The 24,129-nt window shown below is 50.8% G+C and overlaps 1 protein-coding gene and 1 long non-coding RNA gene across 6 annotated transcripts in view; one reads left to right on the top strand and one right to left on the bottom strand.

Moving 5' to 3' along the window:
- DEPTOR (DEP domain containing MTOR interacting protein) overlaps window positions 1–24,129 on the bottom strand; it is a 172,740-nt gene that overhangs the window by 632 nt on the left and 147,979 nt on the right. For 3 of the 5 annotated variants that reach the window (XM_069600756.1, XM_069600760.1, XM_069600757.1), the window contains exon 9: window positions 6,588–11,708. The exons of 1 other annotated variant lie outside the window; for it this stretch is intronic. In XM_069600756.1, coding sequence (XP_069456857.1) covers window positions 11,580–11,708 — 129 coding nt within the window. In that variant the 3' untranslated portion in view covers window positions 6,588–11,579. Of the gene's footprint in view, window positions 1–6,587; window positions 11,709–24,129 lie in introns of those variants that run through there. One more of the 5 variants, XM_069600758.1, reaches the window with a different exon arrangement.
- LOC138446031 (uncharacterized) lies at window positions 59–6,264 on the top strand. The gene is made up of 3 exons (XR_011259102.1): window positions 59–151; window positions 361–454; window positions 3,808–6,264. It is a non-coding gene; the product is annotated as an uncharacterized lncRNA (long non-coding RNA).

Below are 24,129 nucleotides of genomic sequence, written 5' to 3'. Positions count from 1 at the left end.
CAGTTGGTGTCAAGGAAACAAGGAGGGATCAAAAGGAAACAGCCTCGCCCTCCAGCTCGCAGTCAGCACAAATTCTGTAAAAAGGAAGCTTTCTGTGAACTCGGCCTGGACACTAACCATGGAGGAGCTTTTCACCACGAAAGGGCACTGGGTGAGAAGCTGTGCAAGCGCTTTTCATTTTTTTGCAGTAGAATTCCCTCGGGGTGGCAGGGGCCGGGGTGGGGGGAGACTCCACCGGCACACGAGAGGAGTCTGTGTCCCTTCGGGGGGGCCTGGGCCCCTGAGGGCCCATGACTGTCCCACCAGCCCTGCCGAGCCCACCCACGCGTGCTTTGTTTCTGGACTTGCTGCTTTTCATAGGAAGAGGCTGACATCACCCAAAGGCACCGCCACAGAGCTGATGCGAACAGAAGGCCTTCCCGGGGAGTGAGAAGAGGGCACTGCAGCCCCTCGGGTGAGCACGGCTGGGGGGAGTTCTGCTGCTTCACAGCCTGGGGGCTGCAGTCAAGCAGCTCCCTAACAACCCCGTGCATGAGTTAAACAGCCACAGATACGCGTTGCCATCGAGCTTTCTCCTCCTGGGCACCAACAACCTTGCAATATTCACAGCCCCTTTCTTTCCTAAGAAAAATCTATCAGAGTAACTTAGCTAGGGTGTTGGGGAGCCTTCCGGAATCAGATGACATGCTCCCATTTCTCAGTGAAAACTTCAACATGCTCTTTTTAAAAACTATTTATTTATTTATTCTTCGGGTCTTCGTTGATCCTCAGGCTTTTTTCTGGTTGGGATGAGCAGCGGCTGGCTCCTCTCCAGCTGTAGGCCTGGCTTCCATTCTGGGGGCTTCTCTTGCTGCTGAGCACAGGCTCGAGGGTGCTTGTGCTTCAGTAGTTGCGGTGCTCAGACTTAGCTGCTCCAAGGTATGTGGGATCTTCCCAGACCAGGGGTCAGACCTGCGTCTCCTGCACCGGCAGACAGATCCTTAACCTCTGGGTCACCAGGGAAGTCTGACACACTCGCCTTGACTTCTAATTCATGTACGGAAAGCACAACAGACCCAAGAGTGAAGAATTTGTCAGAGAGGAAAAGACAGCAGCAACGCTCACAACCTGCATTAAGACGCAAATTTCATTCACACATTCTGTGTACAGGCAGCTGTGTGTGAGGGCAAAGTCTAGCTGCATCACCGAGCTCTGGCCTTGTGTTCTCGCGATGGAGGTTGCAGGGGAGGCAGAGGATCAAAAGGAAAGGTGAAGCTGATGAAACACCGTGAGGCGCATTAGAAAGCGGTGACCGGGGACAATGTGCAGAGAGGAAATAGACCAGTGGCGTGCGTGAAGCGCTCGGGCATACGGTGGACATTCGGCAGCTATCGCTGCTGTCATCGAGAAACTTTCCCTAGAAGCCTGGAGTCCTGGAGAGTTGCCTTGATCCCTTTTGTGGTGGGTCTGTGACCTGAATACCCTGCAAAAGCAGGAACTGTATACATGTATACACAGTGGAGCCCTACACAGCCCTGAGACGGACTGGAGTCTTGCCATTTGCAGCAACATGAAGGGACCTGCAAATAAGTCAGAGAGAGAAAGGCAAATACTGAGCGATACCACTTACGTGTGGAGTCCAAAAGACCCAACAAACCAGCGAAGACAAGGAAGCCGACGCACAGCCCCAGAGAGCACACTAGAGGCGACCAGTGGGGACAGGGAAGCAGGAAGGGGCAGGACGGGGCAGGACGGGGCGCGTGCTCGCTCAGTCGTGGCCACGCTTTGTGTCCCTGCGGGCTGCAGCCGCCAGGCTCCTCTGCCCACAGGGTTCTCCAGACGAGAACACTGGCGTGGCTGCCCTGCCCTCCTCCATGAAGACTGGGGTAGGGGTTACAAAGGGAAGTTCCCTTTAGCTCTCCCGGTCCTTGCTGCAAATTTACTTTCCCCAAGAAAGACGCCATACTGAAGGCCTCCTGTGCCCCAGTAGATGTCAGTCTGACCTTACGGGAGGACCGAGGGAAAACTAAGACACACACAAGCCTGCTTCCAGGGGCGAGGATGCTCTCCACGGGCCGTCTGAGAAACAGGAAGGAAAGAGGGACCGCATCAAGACTTTGAAACCCGCTTCCGTCTCAGGACAGCACACTGTAAGTCTGGGATTTTCACAGACACATACTTCTATTTAAGAAACATTAATTATCGGAAGGACTGATGTTGAAGCTGAAACTCCAATACTTTGGCCACCTGATGCAAAGAGCCAATTCATTGAAAAAGACCCTGATGCTGGGAGAGATTGAAGGCAGGAGGAGAAGGGGACGACAGAGGATGAGATGGTTGGATGGCATCACCGACTCAATGGATGTGAGTTTGAGCAAGCTTTGGGAGATGGTGATGGACAAGGAAGCTTGGCATGCTGCAGTCCATGGGGCTGCAAAGAGTCAGACATAAGTGAGCGACTGAACTGATGGTGAAACATGAGGGAAGGGGCAGGGCACAATCTTCAAGAGAATGACGTAGCCATGGGACATGACGGAAGCTTGACCCTCAATTATGAGCCCCCTGTAACATGTTAGCATTCTCAATGACACAGCCACCAGTCTGCAGCTAACTTAAAAGGCCAAAAAGTGTGCGCTGGTCCAAGACCTGGAAATGCCCACCCCTTCCTTGAAACAGAATAATCCACCCATTCATTAGCCTATGAAAACTAACCATGCCACATCTAAGGCCTTTTTCCCTCGTGGCCCAGCTGGTAAAGAATCTGCCGAATCTGCCTGCAATGCAGGAGACCTGGGTTCTATCTGGCTTGGGAAGATCCCCTGGAGGAGGGAAAGGCTACCCACTCCAGCATTCTGGTCTGGACAATTCCAGGGACTATGTAGTCCCTGGGGGCGCAAAGAGTCGGACATGACTGAGCAACTCTCACTTTTGAATGTTATATATGACTTCCAGCAATGCCAGCAGGGCCCTGAGGGCTCCTGGTCAGGGAGGGCTTTCTGTCCTTCATTTCTTTCAGCAAGACTCCAAGCTCCCCGACCTTCCCTGAGTTCCAAAGGGCAGAACAGTTGCCAATCAAGGGAGGAGCAGTCAGGAAACCACCCGAGGCAAGATTACAGGGGCAGGAGAAGCTGGATTAGGAGACCAGATGCCTGAGACCCTTCACACCCTAATCTTAGCAGCAGCCCCACCCTTCGAAACAGAGAGAAGAAAGCAAGATCCTGCCTGCCTGTGGCTCAGGGTCCTGCCCTTTGCGACCCCATGGACTGCAGCCCCCTAGGCTCCTGTGTCCATGGGATTCTCCAGCCGGGAAGGCTGCAGTGGGCTGCCACGCCCTCCTCTGGGGGATCTTCCCAACCCAGGGATCGAACCGCGCCTCTCTTTACCACTAGCGCCCCCTGGGGAGCCCTGCCTGCCTGTACAGCCTCTCTGATCTCCAGGGAGGGGGCGGCGTTCTTGAAGCGCTAGCCTACCGCGTGCCCCCTTTGCCTGGCAAAGAAAGAAAGTCACTCTTTCCTTCTCCCCTGTGACTCCGTCTCAGTATTTCTGTTTGGCACTGGTGCACAGAGAGTCAAGATTTTGAGTCAATAATTTGTGCGTCATAATAATCAGAGCTGTAGCACGGTAAAAGTTTCAAAAACATCCTGGGCATTATGAAGACACCGATGTAATACGTCAGGATGACAAACTACTTCTCACATTTTTTGTGCTTTATGAGCTTTGCAGCAACTCAGAATTCTCAATATCATTGACCAAACAAACATTTGACAAAAATTAAGTTTCAGAGTTTGGAGAAGATACTGATTGACACCTATCACTTTTATATTTCAGATGGGCAACTTCTGTGGTTCAACTGCTTTGAACGGGAGTTGAATGTGACCTCCTAAAGCTAGTATTCACGTGTCCTCTGACTCTGCTAAGTGGATTTCTAAGAAAAATTCCTACACTCGTCCCCAGGAGATGGTACCAGACTGTTCATAGTAATCCTGCTTACAACAACCACAAGAGCAACAACGGAAACAACCCAAATACCCGCCGCCAGGAAACCAGACAAATAAACAGAGAGTTTAGGAAGCCGTAAACAGTGAACTACAATCATACACAAAAGTCTAGAAGAATCTTAGCAACATAAGAAGCTCCCAGAAGTCTATATAAAGCTGGATGCTCCTTAAATACAGTTCATTACAAAACAAAACACCACACAACACCCCAAACAATGATTAAGAGCAAAAAGAACGGAGGCCTCCCTGGGGTCAGTGGTTAAGACTCCATGCTTCATTGCAGGGGCACAGGTTCAGTCCCTGGCTGGGGAACTGAGATCCACACGACATGTGGCGTGCTCCCCCCAAAAAATGAACAGCAGGGGGAGTTCCCTGATGGTGCAGCGGGTAGAACTTAGCGCTCTCACTATTGCCTGGCCAGAAAACAAAAAAGAACGGGAGAACGGTAACAATGTTTACCACCGTGCTCACCTTGGGTAAGGGAAAGTGGGGGCAGGATCAGGAAGGGACAGCACGTAAACGTAAGGGTTTGTCACTGTTCTGCTTCTGGGGTTGGATGGTGGTTTGTGCATCAGCCCCAGGATTGCATATCCTCCCCCCTCTACAGAGAGCAGCTTTCTAGAGACGGCCTAGACATGACTCGTGGGGCTGAAGGCAGGGTCCTGTCTGCTCCATCTTGTACCCCTAGTTCAATTCAGTTCAGTTGCTCAGTCGTGTCCGACTATTTGTGACCCCATGAATTGCAGCACGCCAGGCCTCCCTGTCCATCACCAACTCCTGGAGTTCACTCAGACTCGCGTCCATCAAGTCAGTGATGCCATACAGCCATCTCATCCTCTGTCGTCCCCTTCTCCTCCTGCCCCCAATCCCTCCCAGCATCAGAGTCTTTTCCAATGAGTCAACTCTTCGCATGAGGTGGCCAAAGTACTGGAGCTTCAGCTTTAGCATCATTCCTTCCAAAGAAATCCCAGGGCTGATCTCCATCAGAATGGACTGGTTGGATCTCCTTGCAGTCCAAGGGACTCTCAAGAGTCTTCTCCAACACCACAGTTTGAAAGCATCAATTCTTCGGCGCTCTGCCTTCTTCACAGTCCAACTCTCACATCCATACATGACCACAGGAAAAACCATAGCCTTGACTAGACGGACCTTAGTCGGCAAAGTAATGTCTCTGCTTTTGAATATGCTATCTAGGTTCGTCATAACTTTTCTTCCAAGGAGTAAGCGTCTTTTAATTTCATGGCTGCAATCACCATCTGCAGTGATTTTGGAGCTCCCAAAAATAAAGTCTGACACAGTTTCCACTGTTTCCCCATCTATTTCCCATGAAGTGATGGGACCGGATGCCATGATCTTCGTTTTCTGAATGTTGAGCTTTAAGCCAACTTTTTCGCTCTCCTCGCTCACTTTCATCAAGAGGCTTTTTAGGTCCTCTTCACTTTCTGCCATAAGGGTGGTGTCATCTGCATATCTGAGGTGATTGATATTTCTCCCGGCAATCTTGATTCCAGCTTGTGTTTCTTCCAGTCCAGCGTTTCTCATGATGTACTCTGCATAGAAGTTAAATAAGCAGGGTGACAATATACAGCCTTGACGGACTCCTTTTCCTATTTGGAACCAGTCTGTTGTTCCATGCCCAGTTCTAACTGTTGCTTCCTGACCGGCATACAGATTTCTCAAGAGGCAGGTCAGGTGGTCTGGTATTCCCATCTCTTGAAGAATGTTCCACAGTTTATTGTGATCCACACAGTCAAAGGCTTTGGCATAGTCAATAAAGCAGAAATAGATGTTTTTGTGGAACTCTCTTGCTTTTTCAATGATCCAGCAGATGTTGGCAATTTGATCTCTGGTTCCTCTGCCTTTTCTAAAACCAGCTTGAACATCAGGGAGTTCACGTCGTGTCCGACTCTTTTGGGACCCTGTGGACTGTAGCCCCCAGGCTCCTCTGTCCATGGTGTTTCCCAGGCAAGAACTCTGGAGTTGGTAGTGACTTCCTTCCCCAGGGGATTTTCCTGACCCAGGGATCAAACCCCTGTCTCTTGCGTGTCCTGCTTCGGCGGGTTCTTTACCACTGAGCCATGAGAAGAGCCTTATACATACTGTTCAGCAAAACACATGCCCTCAGGGAGGCTTCCTGAATGAATGAGCAAGTGAATACATGAGAGAAAAATGAGACGTTCTTTTGGTTAGTATTGAATGTAGTCTGGATAACCAGTCACCTCCTTAGTTATACCCTACATGCACTGAATTGTGGAACTGATTCCCTAATTAGTTGAAAATAAAAAAATAACTATCATTATTTCAAAATAGCAACCACATAGCATTTTTCCATATAGACTATTCCATCAGTCAGTTCAGTCGCTCAGTTGTGTCCGGCTCTTTGCAACCCCATGAACCGCAGCACGCCAGGCCTCCCTGTCCATCACCAACTCCCAGAGTCCACCCAAACTCATGTCCATTGAGTCGGCGATGCCATCCAACCATCTCATCCTCTGTCATTCCCTTCTCCTCCTGCCCTCAATCTTCCCCAGTGTCCGGGTCTTTTCAAATGAGTCAGCTCTTCCCAACACTCATCAATACATGTGTAGGGAGAAAATGATTTCAAATCAATACAGTAGAGAAAAAACCTTTTTAATGCACTTTTTTTCTTTTTTCCAGGCAAAAGAGCTTCAGAAAACATCCATCATTAAGTAGTTTTACAAATGGCACTTTTGGTTACATTAGAGAATTGGACACCAGCCCCACGTGTGCTCTCTGACAGATTAGTTGTAGATCAGGTTTACAATGCAACTCTTTCTTAGGATAAAAAAGTGGTTAATTTTCTCTAAAGAAAGGAAAAGCTAAAACCTTAAAGGCATCATTTTAAAAATTTAACATGTATTTCATGCTATACTATTGTTATATTATAATTTTAATTATTTTGCTGTAACTTTTAAGAAACAGAGAAAATAAATTTCAACCTAATTTAAAAATAAACATATATATTAAATACATATATTAATGCATTTCACAATTCCATATAGTGACTTTGATTATGAACTTCCTTTTGGTACACGGTAAATTTGTCCTCTTGGTACTGAACTGAGGGAAAACATATTATACCTGAAATTCTTCTTTGAATGAGTAAAACCATGGTCAATGATACCAACAGACTCCAACCAATTTGCAAACCTGAAATGATCTTGGGTTATTCTGATCACAGATAATCAAAATGAAACACGATTAATATTCAACAGGAGATAATAGTCAACACCATTCACACAGATCTTAAAGCAGGCGATTTTCATGACATGTTTGAAAGGAATGAGTATTTGGGAAAGTGAGGCTCTACCTTGGACTGAAAGCAGTGACTTTTAAACCATTAACTGTTCCCGCTCCAATGCATTCACCTTAAGGCAGTGTGGGGTTGGTCGTATCTAATCTGCTCAAACATGGATCTCTTCATGTTACCCACCATTTCTCGACCAGAAAATTTATCAGTTCACATAATTATCTGACAAAGGTTCATAAGAGAACATCAGATAGCAGAACCAGCCCCAAGGGCGGCTGCGTTTTCTCTCTACAGCAGAATCAACCAACACAGCTTTCAAATCAGCGCCGAAAGCACACCTGTGCTCGTGACTCGCCGTCAAGTGATTTCTGTCTCCATCACAGACACACAGACACCTGGAAACGCAAGCGCGTCTTCTCTGGGAACAAACCAGGCCGTTTCAGAGCTCCTCCCGAGCGATCTCAACTCACAATTCCCCACAGCGCAGACGCACGCGCGCAGGAGATAAAAGCTCTTCAAAGTCCTGCTTCCTCCTAGTTCGGAACAATTCTTGGTGTTCCGTTTAGGACTGGAATTTCTGAATTTTAAAGCAGTTCAACTGTCAAAATGCCATAAAAAATATTTACTTTTTAATATGCTATGATTTAACAACTCAAGGCCTGAGTTTAAGAACGTATCCTTCACTTTCACGGGTACACGGCACAACCACGTGTCACGAACAAGCCGAAGCCAAACGCCCGTCTTCCCCAGCCCGCCCTGCGCCGGGGAGGCCACGCTGAGGGCTCGCGACTGCAGGCAGGGAGGTGCTGGGCCCGGCCCGCCCACCAAGACCGCTCCGCGCCTCGGCGAGAGGCAGAGGGCGACACCGCGCTGCCGGGCCCCACGCAGCACTGCGGCTTTAGGATGTCCTGACTTCAGTTTTCACTGGGCGGGGGGCTTTGTTCACAACGCTGCACTTCTACCCAGCGGGTGGGCAGTGATTGGCATCTGGATTGCTGAAGTCTTGCAACAGCCAGGTAACTCCTTAGGCCTTCACTCAAAAAGGAGTATCTACTCTGGGCGGATTAAAAACGGCCAGACTCTCGGCAGCTCCTCCCATCACAGGGGCAGCCTGCTTTTGGACCTCTTGGTTCTGGGCTAGCTTTGTGACTTGCACCAGCCAAGAAAAGGCTACGGAAGTGACCCTGTGCGGCTTCGGGCGGGTCCACAGAAGGGCTTGCAGCTTCTCTTCTTCCTCTCTTTGGCACTCGCGGCTTCCCCGGTGGCTGAGAGGTTAAAGCGTCTGTCTCCAATGCGGGAGACCCGGGTTCGATTCCTGGGTCAGGACGACCCCCTGGAGAAGGAAATGGCAACCCACTCCAGTATTCTTGCCTGGAGAATCCCATGGACGGAGAAGCCTGGTAGGCTCTAGTCCACGGGGTCGCAAAGAGTCGGACACGACTGAGCGACTTCACTTCACTTCACTTCACTTGATCTCCTGAGACCGAACGAAGAAGCCTGGGTCAGCTATGGGGAAAGACCATGTGAGTCCAACGGAGGAGTCTCAGCCACAGCCCCAGGCCACAGGCAGACGGAGTCACAGAGCCAGCCCCCGCCAGCCAGCCCCGAGCATCGGCCCTGAGCAGTGACCTCAGGTGCGCGTGTGAACTCAGCCAGGACACCAGGCTGTGCTCGGTCACCCTAGCACAGCTCTGCCCGAAGGCCAACCACAGGCTCCTGGGCGAATCAGTAGTGTGAGAAGCTATGCTCCGGCCTGACTGCTCAGAAGCAGTGCAGAGCTGACAGCCTGCTCTGTGTCAGGAAACGTGCTAGGCGACGGCAAGGCCTGACACAGTCCCGTTCTGCAGACGCTAAGAGAGAACTCCGGGAGACAGAACGGGGGACGGGACCGTTTCCGAGGAAATGTCAGCAGTGCTGGGATCGCGGGAGGCTGGTGTATAGGGGTCCCCGGGAATTCAGAGAAGGGCATCCATCCCAGAACCAGGCTGCTGGTGAAGATTTCCCAGAGGGAATATCTAAGACAATATCTAACGGGAGTTCATAAGACAGACTGTTCCAGGCAGAGACAGAGAAAGAACAATTCCAGGGAGGAAAAACTGCATGTGCAAAGGCTGGAGAAAGCTCAGCCCGGCCCTCTGGGTGAGGAGCACTCACAGGGTGAGGAGCACTCACAGGGTGAGGATGAAGCGTGGGCTGGGGCCACGGTTCAGGGGGTGCTCTCCTGAAGCAGAATTCTCTGGCGTTTGGGCTTTAAGCTCAGGGTGGTGGGAGCCAAAGGCTTCCCTCCCTTCACCTTAGTATCCCTTCCTTCACCTGGGCCTTCATCTGAGCAAAGACATCAACGCCACCCTCTGAATCAAGGAAAGCCTTTCTCTGCTGCTTAGACTGGCTGAAGGGACGTGGAGCTGGGCCAGCACCCGAACAGTCATCAGGTCGGGAGCAAAGGAGCAGCGGCCGGTGGGAGGATGCCGTCCCCGGAGGCCTGCCTCCTTCTCGAGTCGGTGGTGAACACCCAGGCCCAGAAGGCATCTGGGACGACCTTTAAAGAAAGCCTGATGGGTAACGCCTCCCCCCCCCCACCCCCCACCCCCCCCCCCCGACTGTTAACAGCCTCGGGCCTTGATGAGCCCGCTTCCTCCGCTGTGACACGGCGATGGCCGCCGCTGACCGCCCAGGGCGCATCGTGCGCGCAGTGTGCGCGCAGCTCGGGGGCAGAAGGCTGCGGAGGGCTCGGGGTGGGGTCAGGGCGCCTGCACTAGACAGACGGTGCCTGAATCCAGGCTGTCGCCCAGGAGTTCCTGCCGCAGTGGGGACTTAGAGACCTCTTCTAAACTTGCTCAGACTGAGCGAAAAGTCCGAAACACCAGGGCGATTCTAACTGCCTCGCGGATCGTGATGAGGATGGAGAGCGACCACAGCGCCTGGCCACGGCGTAAACGCGCGGGCACACGGAGAGGACAGGACTTCCCGCGGCGGGCTGACAGGACTCGCGGTAGGTCCTGCGTTCCTGCAAAACCCTGCTCTCGGCCTAAGGCTACAGACGAGAAAGGTGGGTTACCAGAAACACAGCTGACATCTTCAGCACAGCGCGTCCACTCTACCAGAACCACCATGTTATAACCCATAACTAAACAAAGGCCGGGGCACAACATGCGCACTTTGTTACTGCGTGATAAGAAAGTAGCCTTGTCATTCTGACGCGCTATATGAAAATAAAAGGAACTGGGCATTCCCTGACTCCCTAATTTGGCACTCTGAGAAACTTCCTCTACACACCAAGCTCCAAAATGCATTCTCTTCAAGACCAAAAACAAAGCCAAAAAAAAAACCCCAAACAAAACACGTGCATATGTACAAGTGGGCTAAAAAGTTACAGCACAAGAAGGTGCTTTTGGCAAAAAACAATCCCACCAAATAAGCAGCATGTCATGTTCTTAGAAGGTGTCACACTACAAAGCTAGTGAAAATTCAGGCCAATAAGGCAATTTAGTTTCAAGTGTTATCATATATGGGCCAAGTTCCAGAATACTTCACAAGGGACAGCTTCAGCGTGAAATCTTGGCAGAAGCATGATTCTGAATTATATATGTACATACAAACGTGTCTGTTTTGACATTCAACATATTCAGAATTATTTCTAGAAAGCTGCTCTTGCTGATTGACAGAATGATCCAGGCTCAGAAAGAGAAAACAGAGCCCAGGTAGTTTTGAAGTAATTACCTCTCTCCCTGCCCCACCCACCTCATCACAAAGGGTTTGCTTTTTGACCACTGCCGTAACTGAAAACACACATTAACTTAGAAGTTGATAGTAAAGGCAGGAATTAAGAAAAAGTCAAAAAACGCTTTAGAACCTTCAAAACTCCAGTTAACAAGTACTATTCCTTTGGATGTTGCTTCAGTTTGAAATTCAGTGAAATCAAGATCCTCTAATAAGCAGATCCATGCTCGTTTTGGTGAGAGTAGAACCTAAAGTCTAGAGAAACTACCGTATTGATTCCCACGAAGGCAGATTCAGCACGTTGCTGTTTTGGCGAAAGAAGCATCTCAACTTTCTGTGAACCGAGACCAGAAACAACGGACGCGAACTACAAATGGAAGGTGAGTAAGGCAATGCAACCACGTGGGAAAAAATTCTGTCTGAGACTTTTTCTGCACCGACAGGTGTTGTCTTTTTTCCTTTTTTCTCTTTTAAAGACATACTCCCTGGTTCTCCCACATTCAACAGGGCATCAGTGCAGGAGACTCGAATGAAGACGCGAGCGCACGGAGCGCAGATCCGCGGTCCGCCGCCGCCGCACGGCCCGCCGCGAGCCCCTGCCCGGCCCGGGCTCAGCACTCCAGCTCCTCCATGACCTCCATGACGATGGTGCGGGGCCCGGTCAGAATCAGGTTGCTCACCGTCCGGTAGTCCACGTGCAGCACGTTCAGCCCGTTCACAGAGACGACGAACTGGCAGACCTGGAGGACAGGGAGAGAGCATCTCTTGAGTCCCGAGGCGCCCCGGGCAGCACGCGGCGGAGCGGAGCCGGCCACGCGGGGCGCAGCGAGGCGGACGGGAGAGGCAGGCGGGGTGCGGCCTCGCCCGCGTGTGGGGCCTGAAAAGGGCGCCAAGGAGCTCAGCTCCAAAGCCGCAGCGGTCACAGATGTAGAAAACAACTCAGGGTTACCAGGGGTGAGGAGGGGTAAAGTGGGAGGTGGCGACGAACACCCACAGGGGACTGTAGCGGGGCTTCCCCCGCGGCGCAGTTACCAGGGGTGCGGGGTGGGGGGATAAAGTGAGGGGTGGGGGATAAAGTGGGGGATGGGGGATAAAGTGAGGGGTGGGGGATAAAGTGGGGGGTGGGGGATAAAGTGAGGGGTGGGGGGATAAAGTGAGGGGGGGGATAAAGTGAGGGGTGGGGGATAAAGTGGGGGGTGGGGGATAAAGTGAGGGGTGGGGGATAAAGTGAGGGGTGGGGGATAAAGTGAGGGGTGGGGGATAAAGTGGGGGATGGGGGATAAAGTGAGGGATGGGGGATAAAGTGAGGGGTGGGGGGATAAATTGGGGGATGGGGGATAAAGTGGGGGATGGGGGATAAAGTGGGGGGTGGGGGATAAAGTGAGGGGTGGGGGATAAAGTGGGGGGATGGGGGGATAAAGTGGGGGGTGGGGGATAAAGTGGGGGGTGGGGGATAAAGTGGGGGGTGGGGGGATAAAGTGGGGGGTGGGGGGATAAAGTGAGGGGGGGATAAAGTGGGGGATGGGGGGATAAAGTGGGGGATGGGGATAAAGTGGGGGGTGGGGGATAAAGTGAGGGGGGGATAAAGTGAGGGGATGGGGGGATAAAGTGAGGGGTGGGGGGATAAAGTCAGGGATGGGATAAAGTGGGGGGTGGGGGATAAAGTGGGGGATGGGATAAAGTGGGGGATGGGGGGATAAAGTGGGGGATGGGGGGATAAAGTGAGGGGTGGGGGATAAAGTGAGGGGTGGGGGATAAAGTGGGGGTGGGGGATAAAGTGAGGGGTGGGGGATAAAGTAGGGGGTGGGGGATAAAGTGGGGGGTGGGGGATAAAGTGAGGGGTGGGGGATAAAGTGAGGGGTGGGGGATAAAGTGAGGGGATGGGGGGATAAAGTGAGGGGTGGGGGATAAAGTGAGGGGGGGGATAAAGTGAGGGGTGGGGGGATAAAGTGAGGGGGGGATAAAGTGAGGGGTGGGGGGATAAAGTGAGGGGGGGGATAAAGTGAGGGGTGGGGGGATAAAGTGAGGGGGGGATAAAGTGAGGGGTGGGGGGATAAAGTGAGGGGTGGGGGATAAAGTGAGGGGTGGGGGGATAAAGTGAGGGGGGGGATAAAGTGAGGGGTGGGGGGATAAAGTGAGGGGGGGGATAAAGTGAGGGGTGGGGGATAAAGTGGGGGGTGGGGGATAAAGTGAGGGGTGGGGGATAAAGTGAGGGGTGGGGGATAAAGTGAGGGGTGGGGGATAAAGTGGGGGGTGGGGGATAAAGTGAGGGGTGGGGGATAAAGTGAGGGGTGGGGGATAAAGTGGGGGATGGGGGATAAAGTGAGGGATGGGGGATAAAGTGAGGGGTGGGGGGATAAAGTGGGGGATGGGGGATAAAGTGGGGGATGGGGGATAAAGTGGGGGGTGGGGGATAAAGTGAGGGGTGGGGGATAAAGTGGGGGGATGGGGGGATAAAGTGGGGGGTGGGGGATAAAGTGGGGGGTGGGGGATAAAGTGGGGGGTGGGGGGATAAAGTGGGGGGTGGGGGATAAAGTGAGGGGGGGATAAAGTGGGGGATGGGGGGATAAAGTGGGGGATGGGGGACAAAGTGGGGGGTGGGGGATAAAGTGAGGGGGGGATAAAGTGAGGGGATGGGGGGATAAAGTGAGGGGTGGGGGGATAAAGTCAGGGATGGGATAAAGTGGGGGGTGGGGGATAAAGTGGGGGATGGGATAAAGTGAGGGGGGGATAAAGTGGGGGATGGGGGGATAAAGTGAGGGGTGGGGGATAAAGTGAGGGGTGGGGGATAAAGTGGGGGGTGGGGGATAAAGTGAGGGGGTGGGGGATAAAGTGAGGGGTGGGGGATAAAGTGGGGGGATGGGGGGATAAAGTGGGGGGTGGGGGATAAAGTGGGGGGTGGGGGATAAAGTGGGGGGTGGGGGGATAAAGTGGGGGGTGGGGGGATAAAGTGGGGGATGGGGGGATAAAGTGAGGGGTGGGGGATAAAGTGAGGGGTGGGGGATAAAGTGGGGGGTGGGGGATAAAGTGAGGGGGGGATAAAGTGAGGGGATGGGGGGATAAAGTGAGGGGTGGGGGGATAAAGTCAGGGATGGGATAAAGTGGGGGGTGGGGGATAAAGTGGGGGATGGGATAAAGTGAGGGGGGGATAAAGTGGGGGATGGGGGTTAAAGTGAGGGGTGGGGGATAAAGTGAGGGGTGGGGGATAAAGTGGGGGGTGGGGGATAAAGTGAGGGGTGGGGGATAAAGTAGGGGTTGGGGGATAAAGTGGGGGGTGGGGGATAAAGTGAGGGGTGGGGGATAAAGTGAGGGGTGGGGGATAAAGTGAGGGGATGGGGGGATAAAGTGAGGGGTGGGGGATAAAGTGGGGGATGGGATAAAGTGAGGGGTGGGGGATAAAGTGAGGGGGGGATAAAGTGAGGGGTGGGGGATAAAGTGAGGGGTGGGGGGATAAAGTGAGGGGGGGATAAAGTGAGGGGTGGGGGGATAAAGTGGGGGGTGGGGGATAAAGTGAGGGGTGGGGGATAAAGTGAGGGGTGGGGGATAAAGTGAGGGGTGGGGGGATAAAGTGGGGGATGGGGGATAAAGTGAGGGTTGGGGGATAAAGTGAGGGTTGGGGGATAAAGTGGGGGGTGGGGGATAAAGTGGGGGGTGGGGGATAAAGTGAGGGGATGGGGGGATAAAGTGAGGGGTGGGGGATAAAGTGAGGGGTGGGGGGATAAAGTGGGGGATGGGGGATAAAGTGAGGGTTGGGGGATAAAGTGAGGGGTGGGGGATAAAGTGGGGGGTGGGGGATAAAGTGGGGGGTGGGGGATAAAGTGAGGGGGGGGATAAAGTGAGGGGTGGGGGATAAAGTGAGGGGATGGGGGGATAAAGTGAGGGCTGGGGGGATAAAGTGAGGGGTGGGGGATAAAGTGAGGGGTGGGGGATAAAGTGGGAGGTTGCGACGAACACCCACACGGGACTATACGGGGGCTTCCCGCGCGGCGCTGGTGGTAAAGAGCCGGCCGCCAGCGCGGGAGCCACAGGAGACTGAGGTTGCATCCCTGGGACAGGAAGACCCCCCCTGCGGGAGGAAACGGCAACCCACTCCAGTGTTCTTGCCTGGAGAAGCCCCTGGGCAGAGGAGCCTGGTGGGCTATAGTTCATAGGGCCACAAAGAGTCAGACACAACGGAAGCTGCTCGGCACAATGATACATACACAGTAGGGAAGTGTGTAGCGCAGGGAACTCTACTCAATACTCTGTAATGACTTAATATGGGGAAAGAATCTAAAAGAGCTGCTATATGAATATGTACAACCGACTCACGTTGTTGTACAGCAGAGACGGACACAACACGGTAAATCAACTATACTCCAATAAAAATTTAAAAATAAACCAAGCACACTTATTGATTTTTGCCACACGGCACAGTGTGTGGGATCTTAGCTCCCCAACCATGGATGGAAGAGCCCTTTGCGGTGAGAGCATGGAGTCTTAGCCACTGGACCATCAGAGAGCACCTGAGATTGAGTAATTCAAGAATTTGTTACGGTGGATGCTAACCTCAGGCTCTAACCCCACCTTCCTAAGGGAATACAAGCTGCAGCTGCTGAGAGGTGTTAGCCTGTCTAATGCGAAAGTCTAATCATGTCTAACTTTCACCAGTCGTGAAAAAACAAGGATTCACCAGAACTCATTAAGCCGAAGCTGGAAGTCGCTCAGTCATTTCCAACTCTTCGCGACCCCATGGACTGCAGCCCGCCAGGCTTCTCTGCCCACTGGAGTCTCCAGGCAAGAACACTGGAGTGGGCTGCCATGCCCTCCTCCAGGGGGTCTTCCTGACCCCCGGAGTGAACTCATATCTCCTGCAGGTGAGGGCTTTGCCACTAGCGCCACCTGGAAAGCCCATGAAGGTGCACACCTGCTCTCAATTATTTATTAATAAATTATGTTAGTGTGGGCTACAGTCCACAGGGTCGCAAAGAGTCGGACTCAACTGAGCGACTTCACTTTCACTTTCACTTATGTTAGTGTTGATGACACAAAGAATGTGAAAATACTAAAACACCCGAAATCACAACTTCCTCTTACTGCTTTCTGAGTGTGTAGGATCAATAGAAACTCAAACAGTGTATTAACAAAGATAACAAATATGAAATGTGAGCAATACAGAATATAAGTTGTGTGTCATATCTCAAATGTAAATATAAAATACAACATATAAAATACTGCATTAGTAAGTCTAAAGATACCTATAACTACTACTTAGATAAATCAAAACTGGAACATATTAAAAGGGCAGCTGTGTATCTGTGGAAAAGGTATAGGATCTGGAATCCAGCGATATGGATTTAAGTCCTAGTTTCCTTTTCTGGATGATCTTAAAAGTAATTTGTCTTCTTCTAGGCGTCAGTGACATCATTTATAAGACACAGTTGGGTAAAAACACTTATCTTCACAGGTTCAAATCAATGAATTTAAAATTGCTTGGCAAATATCAAGCCCTATACCAACAGTGGCTTCCATTAACTTCTTTTCCTTTAAAAGTATCTTTTCTCAAGGTCATATGCAAAACCAGATGGCATGCACAGAGTGGCGGCACAGTGCGCATCTACTCAGCAGACGCGGGCTGCTGTCGTGGACCTCTGTGCCCCCCACTCGGCTCCCCGGCTCCGGCGCCGTCCTCTGCAAGAACAGTCGCTGTTTCTCCATTCCCGTTTCCAGAAACCTGGCTTGTGAGCTCAGGGCACTTTTTTATTTCCCCCAGAGCACATCCTGTACAGAACCAGCAGTTCTCAACCACGGCTGAAGTCAGAATCATGGTCACGTGAGCAGGTCAGAGTACATCCCGAAGCAAACTACGACTAATTTGCAGGACAATTTAGTGCTATCGTAACACAGACGCTGGCTTCTTAGAAGAAAAGCTGTGACAAACCTAGACAGCGCATTGAAAAGCAAAGACAATAAATCCTTTGCCAACAAAGTCTATTTAGTCAAAGCTATGGTTTCTCCAGTAGTCATGTATGGATGTGAGAGTTGGACTATAAAGAAAGCTGAGCGCCAAAGAATTGATGCTTTTGAACTGTGCTGTTGGAGAAGACTCTTGAGAGTCCCTTGGACTGCAAGGAGATCCAACCAGTCCATCCTAAAGGAGATCAGTCCTGGGTGTTCACTGGAAGGACTGATGTTGAAGCTGAAACTCCAATACTTTGGCCACCTCATGCAAAGAGCTGACTCATTGGAAAAGACCCTGATGCTGGGAAAGATTGAGGACAAGAGGAGAAGCGGACGGCAGAGGATGAGATGGCTGGACGGCATCACCGACTCAATGGACACGAGTTTGAGCAAGCTCCAGGAGACAGTGAAGGACAAGGAGGCCTGGCGTGCTGCAGTCCATGGGGTCGCAGAGAGTTGGACACAACTCCACAACTGAGCAATTGAACAACGATGTGGACGCTCGCTAGAGGTTTGTGTTTTCTGCTGCAGCTACTCAGGAGTCAAAGAACGAGAATTCCATCCCCTCCCGATCCAGAGCGCTGACTTTAGAGTAAGGCGTTTCTTTCCTGCAAACAGATGAAGAGTCCTGTGTTGCCCAAGGAGAAGGCAGAAGCTGCCTGGTCTGGCAACCCCCTCACAGGTTTGCAAGGGTGAGACACGTCTCCTGGTCGCTCAGGGAGTGCCCGCAGCGTTTAGTCTTAGCCAGAGCTGTATTCCATCCCCTACGCTGTCTTTGTTTCCATTGACCAACATTTAAAAATTAGGAAATTTTCACACAAAAATCTAGATCTCTAGGGAGCTTCTCTAGTGGTCTAGTGGCTAAGACTCCACACTCCCAGTGCAGGGGGCCCAGGTTCGAGCCCTGGTCAGGGAGCCAGATGCCACATTCTGCAACTAGAGGTTCTGCACGTGGGAACGAAGGCTCTGCACGCGGCCACACAGCTGCAGATCCTGCGTGCCCCCGCTGGGACTCAGTGCAGCCAAATAAGCAAAGAAACAAAACCAAATATTTTTTAAAAAATTCCAAATTCTGGCCTCTTTGGAAGAGTCTGAAGATCTAACCACACCAGACCTGGATGGCCGCTGGACCCTGCTCCATAGCGGCTGCCCCTTTTAATGGGCATGTTCTCTCGTTTGCTGTGGTCCTCAGCACTTTCTGTTTTTCTTAAACCTAGCTGAGAGGTGTTTCAGATCTGTGATCCCTGATCTGGGGCCACCAGAGAGAAAGAGATAAGGAGAGGTGGGTTTGGTGCTTCAAAACTAAAGTGGAAGTGTTAGTCGCTCAGTTCTGTCTGACTTCTTGTAACCGCCAGGCTCTCTGTCCATGGGATTCTCCAGGCAAGAACACTCGGTGGGTAGCTGTTCCTTTCTCCAGGGGATCTTCCCCACCCAGCGATCAAACCCGGGTCTCCTGCATTGCAGGCGGATAGAAGGACTCTTACTATCTGAGCCACCAAGGACGCCCTAGTTAAACAGTCTGGGTTCCCGCAAATATCTCATGATGTTGTTTCGCTTCTTCCAATTTCATAAGAAGGTTTTTACTCAGTTGAGGTTGACTTGCTTCTTCTGTCACTTAAAATTCTCAACGATATAGAAATTTAGACATTTATTTCATTTTTCCCCCTTGAATGAGTGAAAAAAAAAAAGCCTTTCAAACATGTGTCCTGCTTATCTTCAAGGTAGTATTTTTAGAGTCAGGCTGTTGGAAAGACGTCATCTCTCCCTAAGCGGTCCCAACAGGTGCTGTGGTTACAGCGGGTCCAATGTCCTGTTACTAAAAACGTGCAAAATGACCTGGAAAGGCAGGCACTGCCATGCAATGTATTTGGTTTTAATGAACTTCGAGCTAGCATCTCTGGTACACTATGTTCTGAAAATCAACACACGTGACAAGTAACAGTGGAAACCACACAGCCTGGGTGAAATGATTTCTCTACTGACACGAAAAAGCACAAACACACGGAACATGCGATGAGCTCTGAACAGACCAACCTTGGGTGCCCAGCACCTCCCGCGGGGGTCAGAGGGCGTTAGATGCCACCCCAGGTGGTTACGAACATTCAAGTGAGGCTGTGGCGTTTTTCTTTTCCTTACAATTATCTTTATCAGATCAGTTTTCAAAGCTTTGATTGCAATACCCTCATTTCCACGGTTCACTGAAAAGAGCTCATTCCTAAGTGCCTGTAGCTGCTCTGAACTCATTTCCTACAAGGAGGACACCGTCGCTTTTTCCACCTTTTGTTTTTACTTTAAAATTAATATGACTGACTTATATCAGTTTCGGGTGTGCCACCACAGTGATTCGGTAATTTTATACATCACAAAATGACCCTCTCTAGCTACCGTCTGTCGCCTCCTGACCATCTAGTTACAAAGTCATCACAGCATTGTTCACCACGTTCCCTACACTGCACACTCAGCCCTAATTTTCAGTAGCAGTGGGTACCTCTTAGCCCTCTCCCCCTAGCTCAGGGGTCCCCGTTTCCATCTCAACAGCGCTTTGGTTTTGTTTCTCTTAAAAACAGTTTACTAATTAAAAAGCAAAGCAGTATACCAGCTGTATGAGAGAAGTTTGCAGAAGTGGAAAAACTACTCATAATTCAAGTGAACATAACTACTTACTATTTTTGCATATTCCCTTCCAGTTCTTGTCTTCCCATACGTATCTTTTACCTTCACTTTATAAAGAAGGGGAATGGAAGCCATTATCCTTAATGAGCAAACCCCGAGGGAAGGTGAAGGACAGGGAGGCCTGGCGTGCTGCAGTCCATGGGTTGCAGAGAGTCAGACACGCCTGAGCGACAGAACAACACCATCCTTGATGAAGAGGAGGAACAAAGCCTCCCCAGGTCTTGGGTACGTGATGTCTCTGAGCAGCAGGGCAGTGCAGAAAGGTTCTGAAAACCGGAGTCGGTCGGGTAGGAGGTAGCAAGTAGAAGAGGCAGGACTTGGACACTGCAGCTGAGACCAGGCTGGATAAACACCGAGGCTGCACCCCAGGCTTCCTCCCGAGAAGGAGCCAAACCAAGGAAGCAACCTTGCCTCTAATTCCCCCTGCCCCGTGCTGGTGGTTGGACACTAACCACTAGCCCTCCGAACAGCCAGGGTGCCCTCGGGGTTGTGCAGTTGCCCAGTAGTCCTTGTATGGCTGGGCCCATCACAATCATCGGAGTGTTTCACGCAGACTGGGAGTGAGGTGGAGGAGACACACCGGACCTGGGGTCACCGCAGCGTCCTCTCTCCACCCCGGAAATCTGCATGCACCAGGCACTCGGATCCCTGCCACGGAAACTTTCCTATGGAAGCTACTCTCAGCTGTCCTTTTTTCTCCTTTCTGATCTTGAAAGAGAAGGAAGGGTTGGAAGGGAAGGCTGCTTCAGGCTTCCCCTGAAAATAACAAAACACTGAGCAAGACAGAGACCCAGACAGATACAGAAGAGAATCAGGGAGAGCTGAGTCCCGGTGAGTAGGAAACGGAAGCTTGTCCAATCAAAGGAGACAGAGAGCAGAGCCAAGGTGTGGCGGGCAGGCCGACACTGAAATCCCCAACCAGGCAGAGTCCCCAGAGGTGTCTAGAGATCACCCTAGCCGAGCCCCCACTAAAAGCAGAATTCCTCTCTACAAATCCCACCAGGCATCCAAGCTATCCTACTGGATCATTCCTTGAGACAGGAAATACGCTGATCAGTGAAGCAGCTTATTTTGAGCCAGTTACGTGTGAGAAGTTTCAGCTACAAATCCAGTCTACATTATTTAAGCCAACGTGTAGGAAACTATTGGTTTGTTTCTGGCTGTGCTGAGGCTTGGCTGCTCCGACACGTGGGGCCCTCCCCGAGTGGGCAGCAAATCCGCGCTCCCTGCATTGGCGAGCGGATGCTCGACCCCTGGACCGCCAGGGAAGTCCCTGTTCAAGACGTTTTTGCTGTTCAGTTGCCTAAGTGAAAATCCCATCCCAGTATAAAACAGCGGCTCTCAAGCTGTACTGCAAATATAAGTTACCTTTCAAGGGCTTGCTGAAAATGTGAATTGTCAGGTCTTATCACTGACTCGATGGACATGAGTTTGAGTAAGCTCCGGGAGTTGGTAAAGGACAGGGAGGCCTGGCGTGCTGCAGCTCATGGGGTCGCAAAGAGTCAGACATGACTGAGCGGCTGAACTGAACTGAATACATTCTACAGCTCTGAGAATTAACAACCCCAAATACAAGAGGGGGGCTGACATTTCAGATGTTATTGTAATTACTGCTTGCCTGCAGTCTCTCATTTTTAAATTTTTACTTTTCCACAATATTTATTGATTTGTTTGGCTGCACAAGGCCTTAGTGGTGGCACGTGGGCTCTAGTTCCCTGACCAGGGATCGAACCTGGGACCGCTGCACTGGGAGCATGGAGTCTTAGCCAGTGGACCACCAGGGAAGTTCCTATTTCATCCAGAAAGCCAAATTTTGCCATCTTCTAAACTTTAAAATCAGGACTTCCCTTGTGGCTCAGATGGTAAAGAGTCTGCCTGCAATGCGGGAGACCCGGGTTCAGTCCCTGGGTCGGAAAGATCCCCTGGAGAATGACATGGCACCCCACTCCTGTATCTTGCCTGGAGAATCCCAGGGACGGAGGAGCCTGGCGGGCCACAGTGCATGGGGTCGCAAAGAGTCGGACATGACTGAGTGACTTCACTTTCTTTCTTTCTTAGACTTTAAAATGAATAATAGCAATGTATGAAATGCTCAAGCTGAGATCTGTTGTCAGAGATAACATCCAAGTTGCTCAAAATGCAATACCCCAAACCACCAAACCTGCCACCAGGTCGGCACACGCACTGTTACAGCCACATGCGAGCCCCGGGGTCAGGTGTTACCGTGGCAAATACACACCACAGCCAGTCTTCCCGAGGACGGAGCTTGAGGCTCTTTCACAGCCAAGGTATCCAAACCAAAAGAAGCCTGAGGGTGAGCCAGATTAAGGAAGTCATGCATAGATTAAGAAACACTTGAAAGCCGTTGAAAGTTTAGAAAGAAAAAAAGCTATATTTTAATTGTTCCTATTTCTTTAATGATGCATGCTCGGCAGTATCCGACTTTTTGTGACCCTATTGACTATAGTACACCAGCCCCTCCATCCATGGAGTTCTCCAGGCAAGAATACTGGAGTGGGTTGCCATTTCCTTCTCTAGGGGATTTTTCTGACCCAGAGATCAAACCCATGTCTCCTGCGTCTCCTGCATTAGCAGGCAGGTTCTTTACCACTAGCACCAGAAAGTTCTTCAAACTCTGCTCCAAATTATTACACCATGGCTTCCATAATCTAACAGACAAGACTGTGGAAGCAACAGCATAGATGTTTAAATAGAGCACGATCTCTTTATGGGTGATTTTAAGTCTTTTTCCTTTGTTATCCACACCTGGAAAGTCCAGCCATCTGATCCGAATGCCTGGACCACTTCTCAGGGTGCGGCTTGCCAGTCCGCGTGGGCAGTGTTCGAATGGCTAACGGGGCCACCTAACATTTTCCCAAAGTTCCTTACATGCTTGTATACTGAAGCCCCAGGCTACCTTGTCCCCTGAGTGATGGTCAGTTCCCCGCAAAGGACCGCTGATACCACACGGATACACACCTCGATACCGTATCTAAGCACCTCTCACACGCAAGTCTCTTAAGGACAATGATTTGATTTTTCCTTCCAGCATCTTTGAAAAATGGAATAACGCTCACTTCATCATCATCAGGGAAGGAAGTGATGGAAAATGGTAAGGGGGCAGTTTTATCTTTTAAGTATAACTCAGGGACCTGCATGGTGGTCCAGCGGCTAAGACTCTATACTCCCGAGGCAGGGGGTTGGGGTCCGACTCCTGGTCAAAGAACCAGATCCCACCTGTCACAGCTAAGAGTCCGCACGCTGCAACTGAAGACCCTGCACGCCGCAAAGAAAACTGGAAACCCACGTGCCATGACTACGGCCTGGCACAGCCAGGTGAATAAATGAAATAAATACTGAAATAAAAAAAGCATAAATCAGACTAATCTTTACAACTGGGCTAGGCCTATCAGGTCTTATGATCCTCAATCAAAGTTTAAATAACCACCTTATTTATAACTCTGCTGCTAGAGTGAGGGTGAACAGTAATGATTCCTGGGTGCAGATTTTAAAGATTCCCAGAGGCAGGGCACAAGGTGAATAAAGGATTGTACAATGACCCTTGGTAACAACGCTGCGTGTAACTAACTCAGCCAGAAAACTCCCCCAAGCCACACCGTTCGTCACGGCGACTCCGCCACCTAATCTGCGCCTTCCACTGCGCTGCCTTTCTGTCACTGCGATCTTCGCTTCACAGTGGAGACAGCCCAGCAGAAGGCTCGGGAGCCGCCTGTCTTCGTCAGGTGGGTGAGAGTGTTGCTATCGGGTATCAGCTCAGCACGGGGGCTGCCATGTTCAACGTGAGGCATTCCTCAGCCGTCTATGAAGTTCAGCTTATTCGCATAGAAAGAAAAAGTCCTAAAACGTGTGTCTCTGGGATCTGCTCTTTCTTTCCCTCCTTCCTGCCTCCCCAGCGAGGATTTCCCCAAGGGGGCTCCCAGGTGGCACAGTGGTAAAGAGTCCGCCTGCAGTCCAGGAGACCTGGGCTTGATCCCTTGGCCGGGAAGATCTCTGGGAATAGGAAGTGGCAACTCACTCCACGGACAGAGGAGCCTGGAGGGCTACAGTCCATGGGGTCACAAAGAGTCAGACAGGACTGAGAGACTAACATACACGCAAATTAAGCACGGGGCAATGGAGAAAGCCCTGGATTAGGAGTCAGGAGATAAATTCTCGTCTCAGCCCTGCACCCAGAGAGCTGAATCATTCTGAACATGCTATCTCACTTCTCCAAGCATTAGTTCTTTGTTCCATCAATTGGGCTGGCTGGGAAAAAAATGTATATTATTATATGAGACTTTACAGCATCTTTCAGCTCTAATATGAGAAAAAATATCCACTTGGGAGCTCCTTGGTTGCCTAATGGTTAGGATTCCAGGCTTTCACTGCTGTTGCTCAGGTTCGATCCCTAGTTGGGGAATTAACACCCTGCAAGCCATGTGGCGCAGTCAAAAAAATTAAAGAAAAAGAAAGAATAACTCCTCTTAATTAGTCACTGAACGACTGTTTACTATTATAACAGCTTTGGTTCCCTGGTTGCTCAAGTGC

This window comes from Ovis canadensis, chromosome 9 (assembly GCF_042477335.2).
Source record: "Ovis canadensis isolate MfBH-ARS-UI-01 breed Bighorn chromosome 9, ARS-UI_OviCan_v2, whole genome shotgun sequence".
Lineage (NCBI taxonomy): Eukaryota > Metazoa > Chordata > Mammalia > Artiodactyla > Bovidae > Ovis > Ovis canadensis.
The sequence above is the reverse complement of the archived record's forward strand: the minus strand, read 5'-3'. Positions and strand labels throughout refer to the sequence as shown.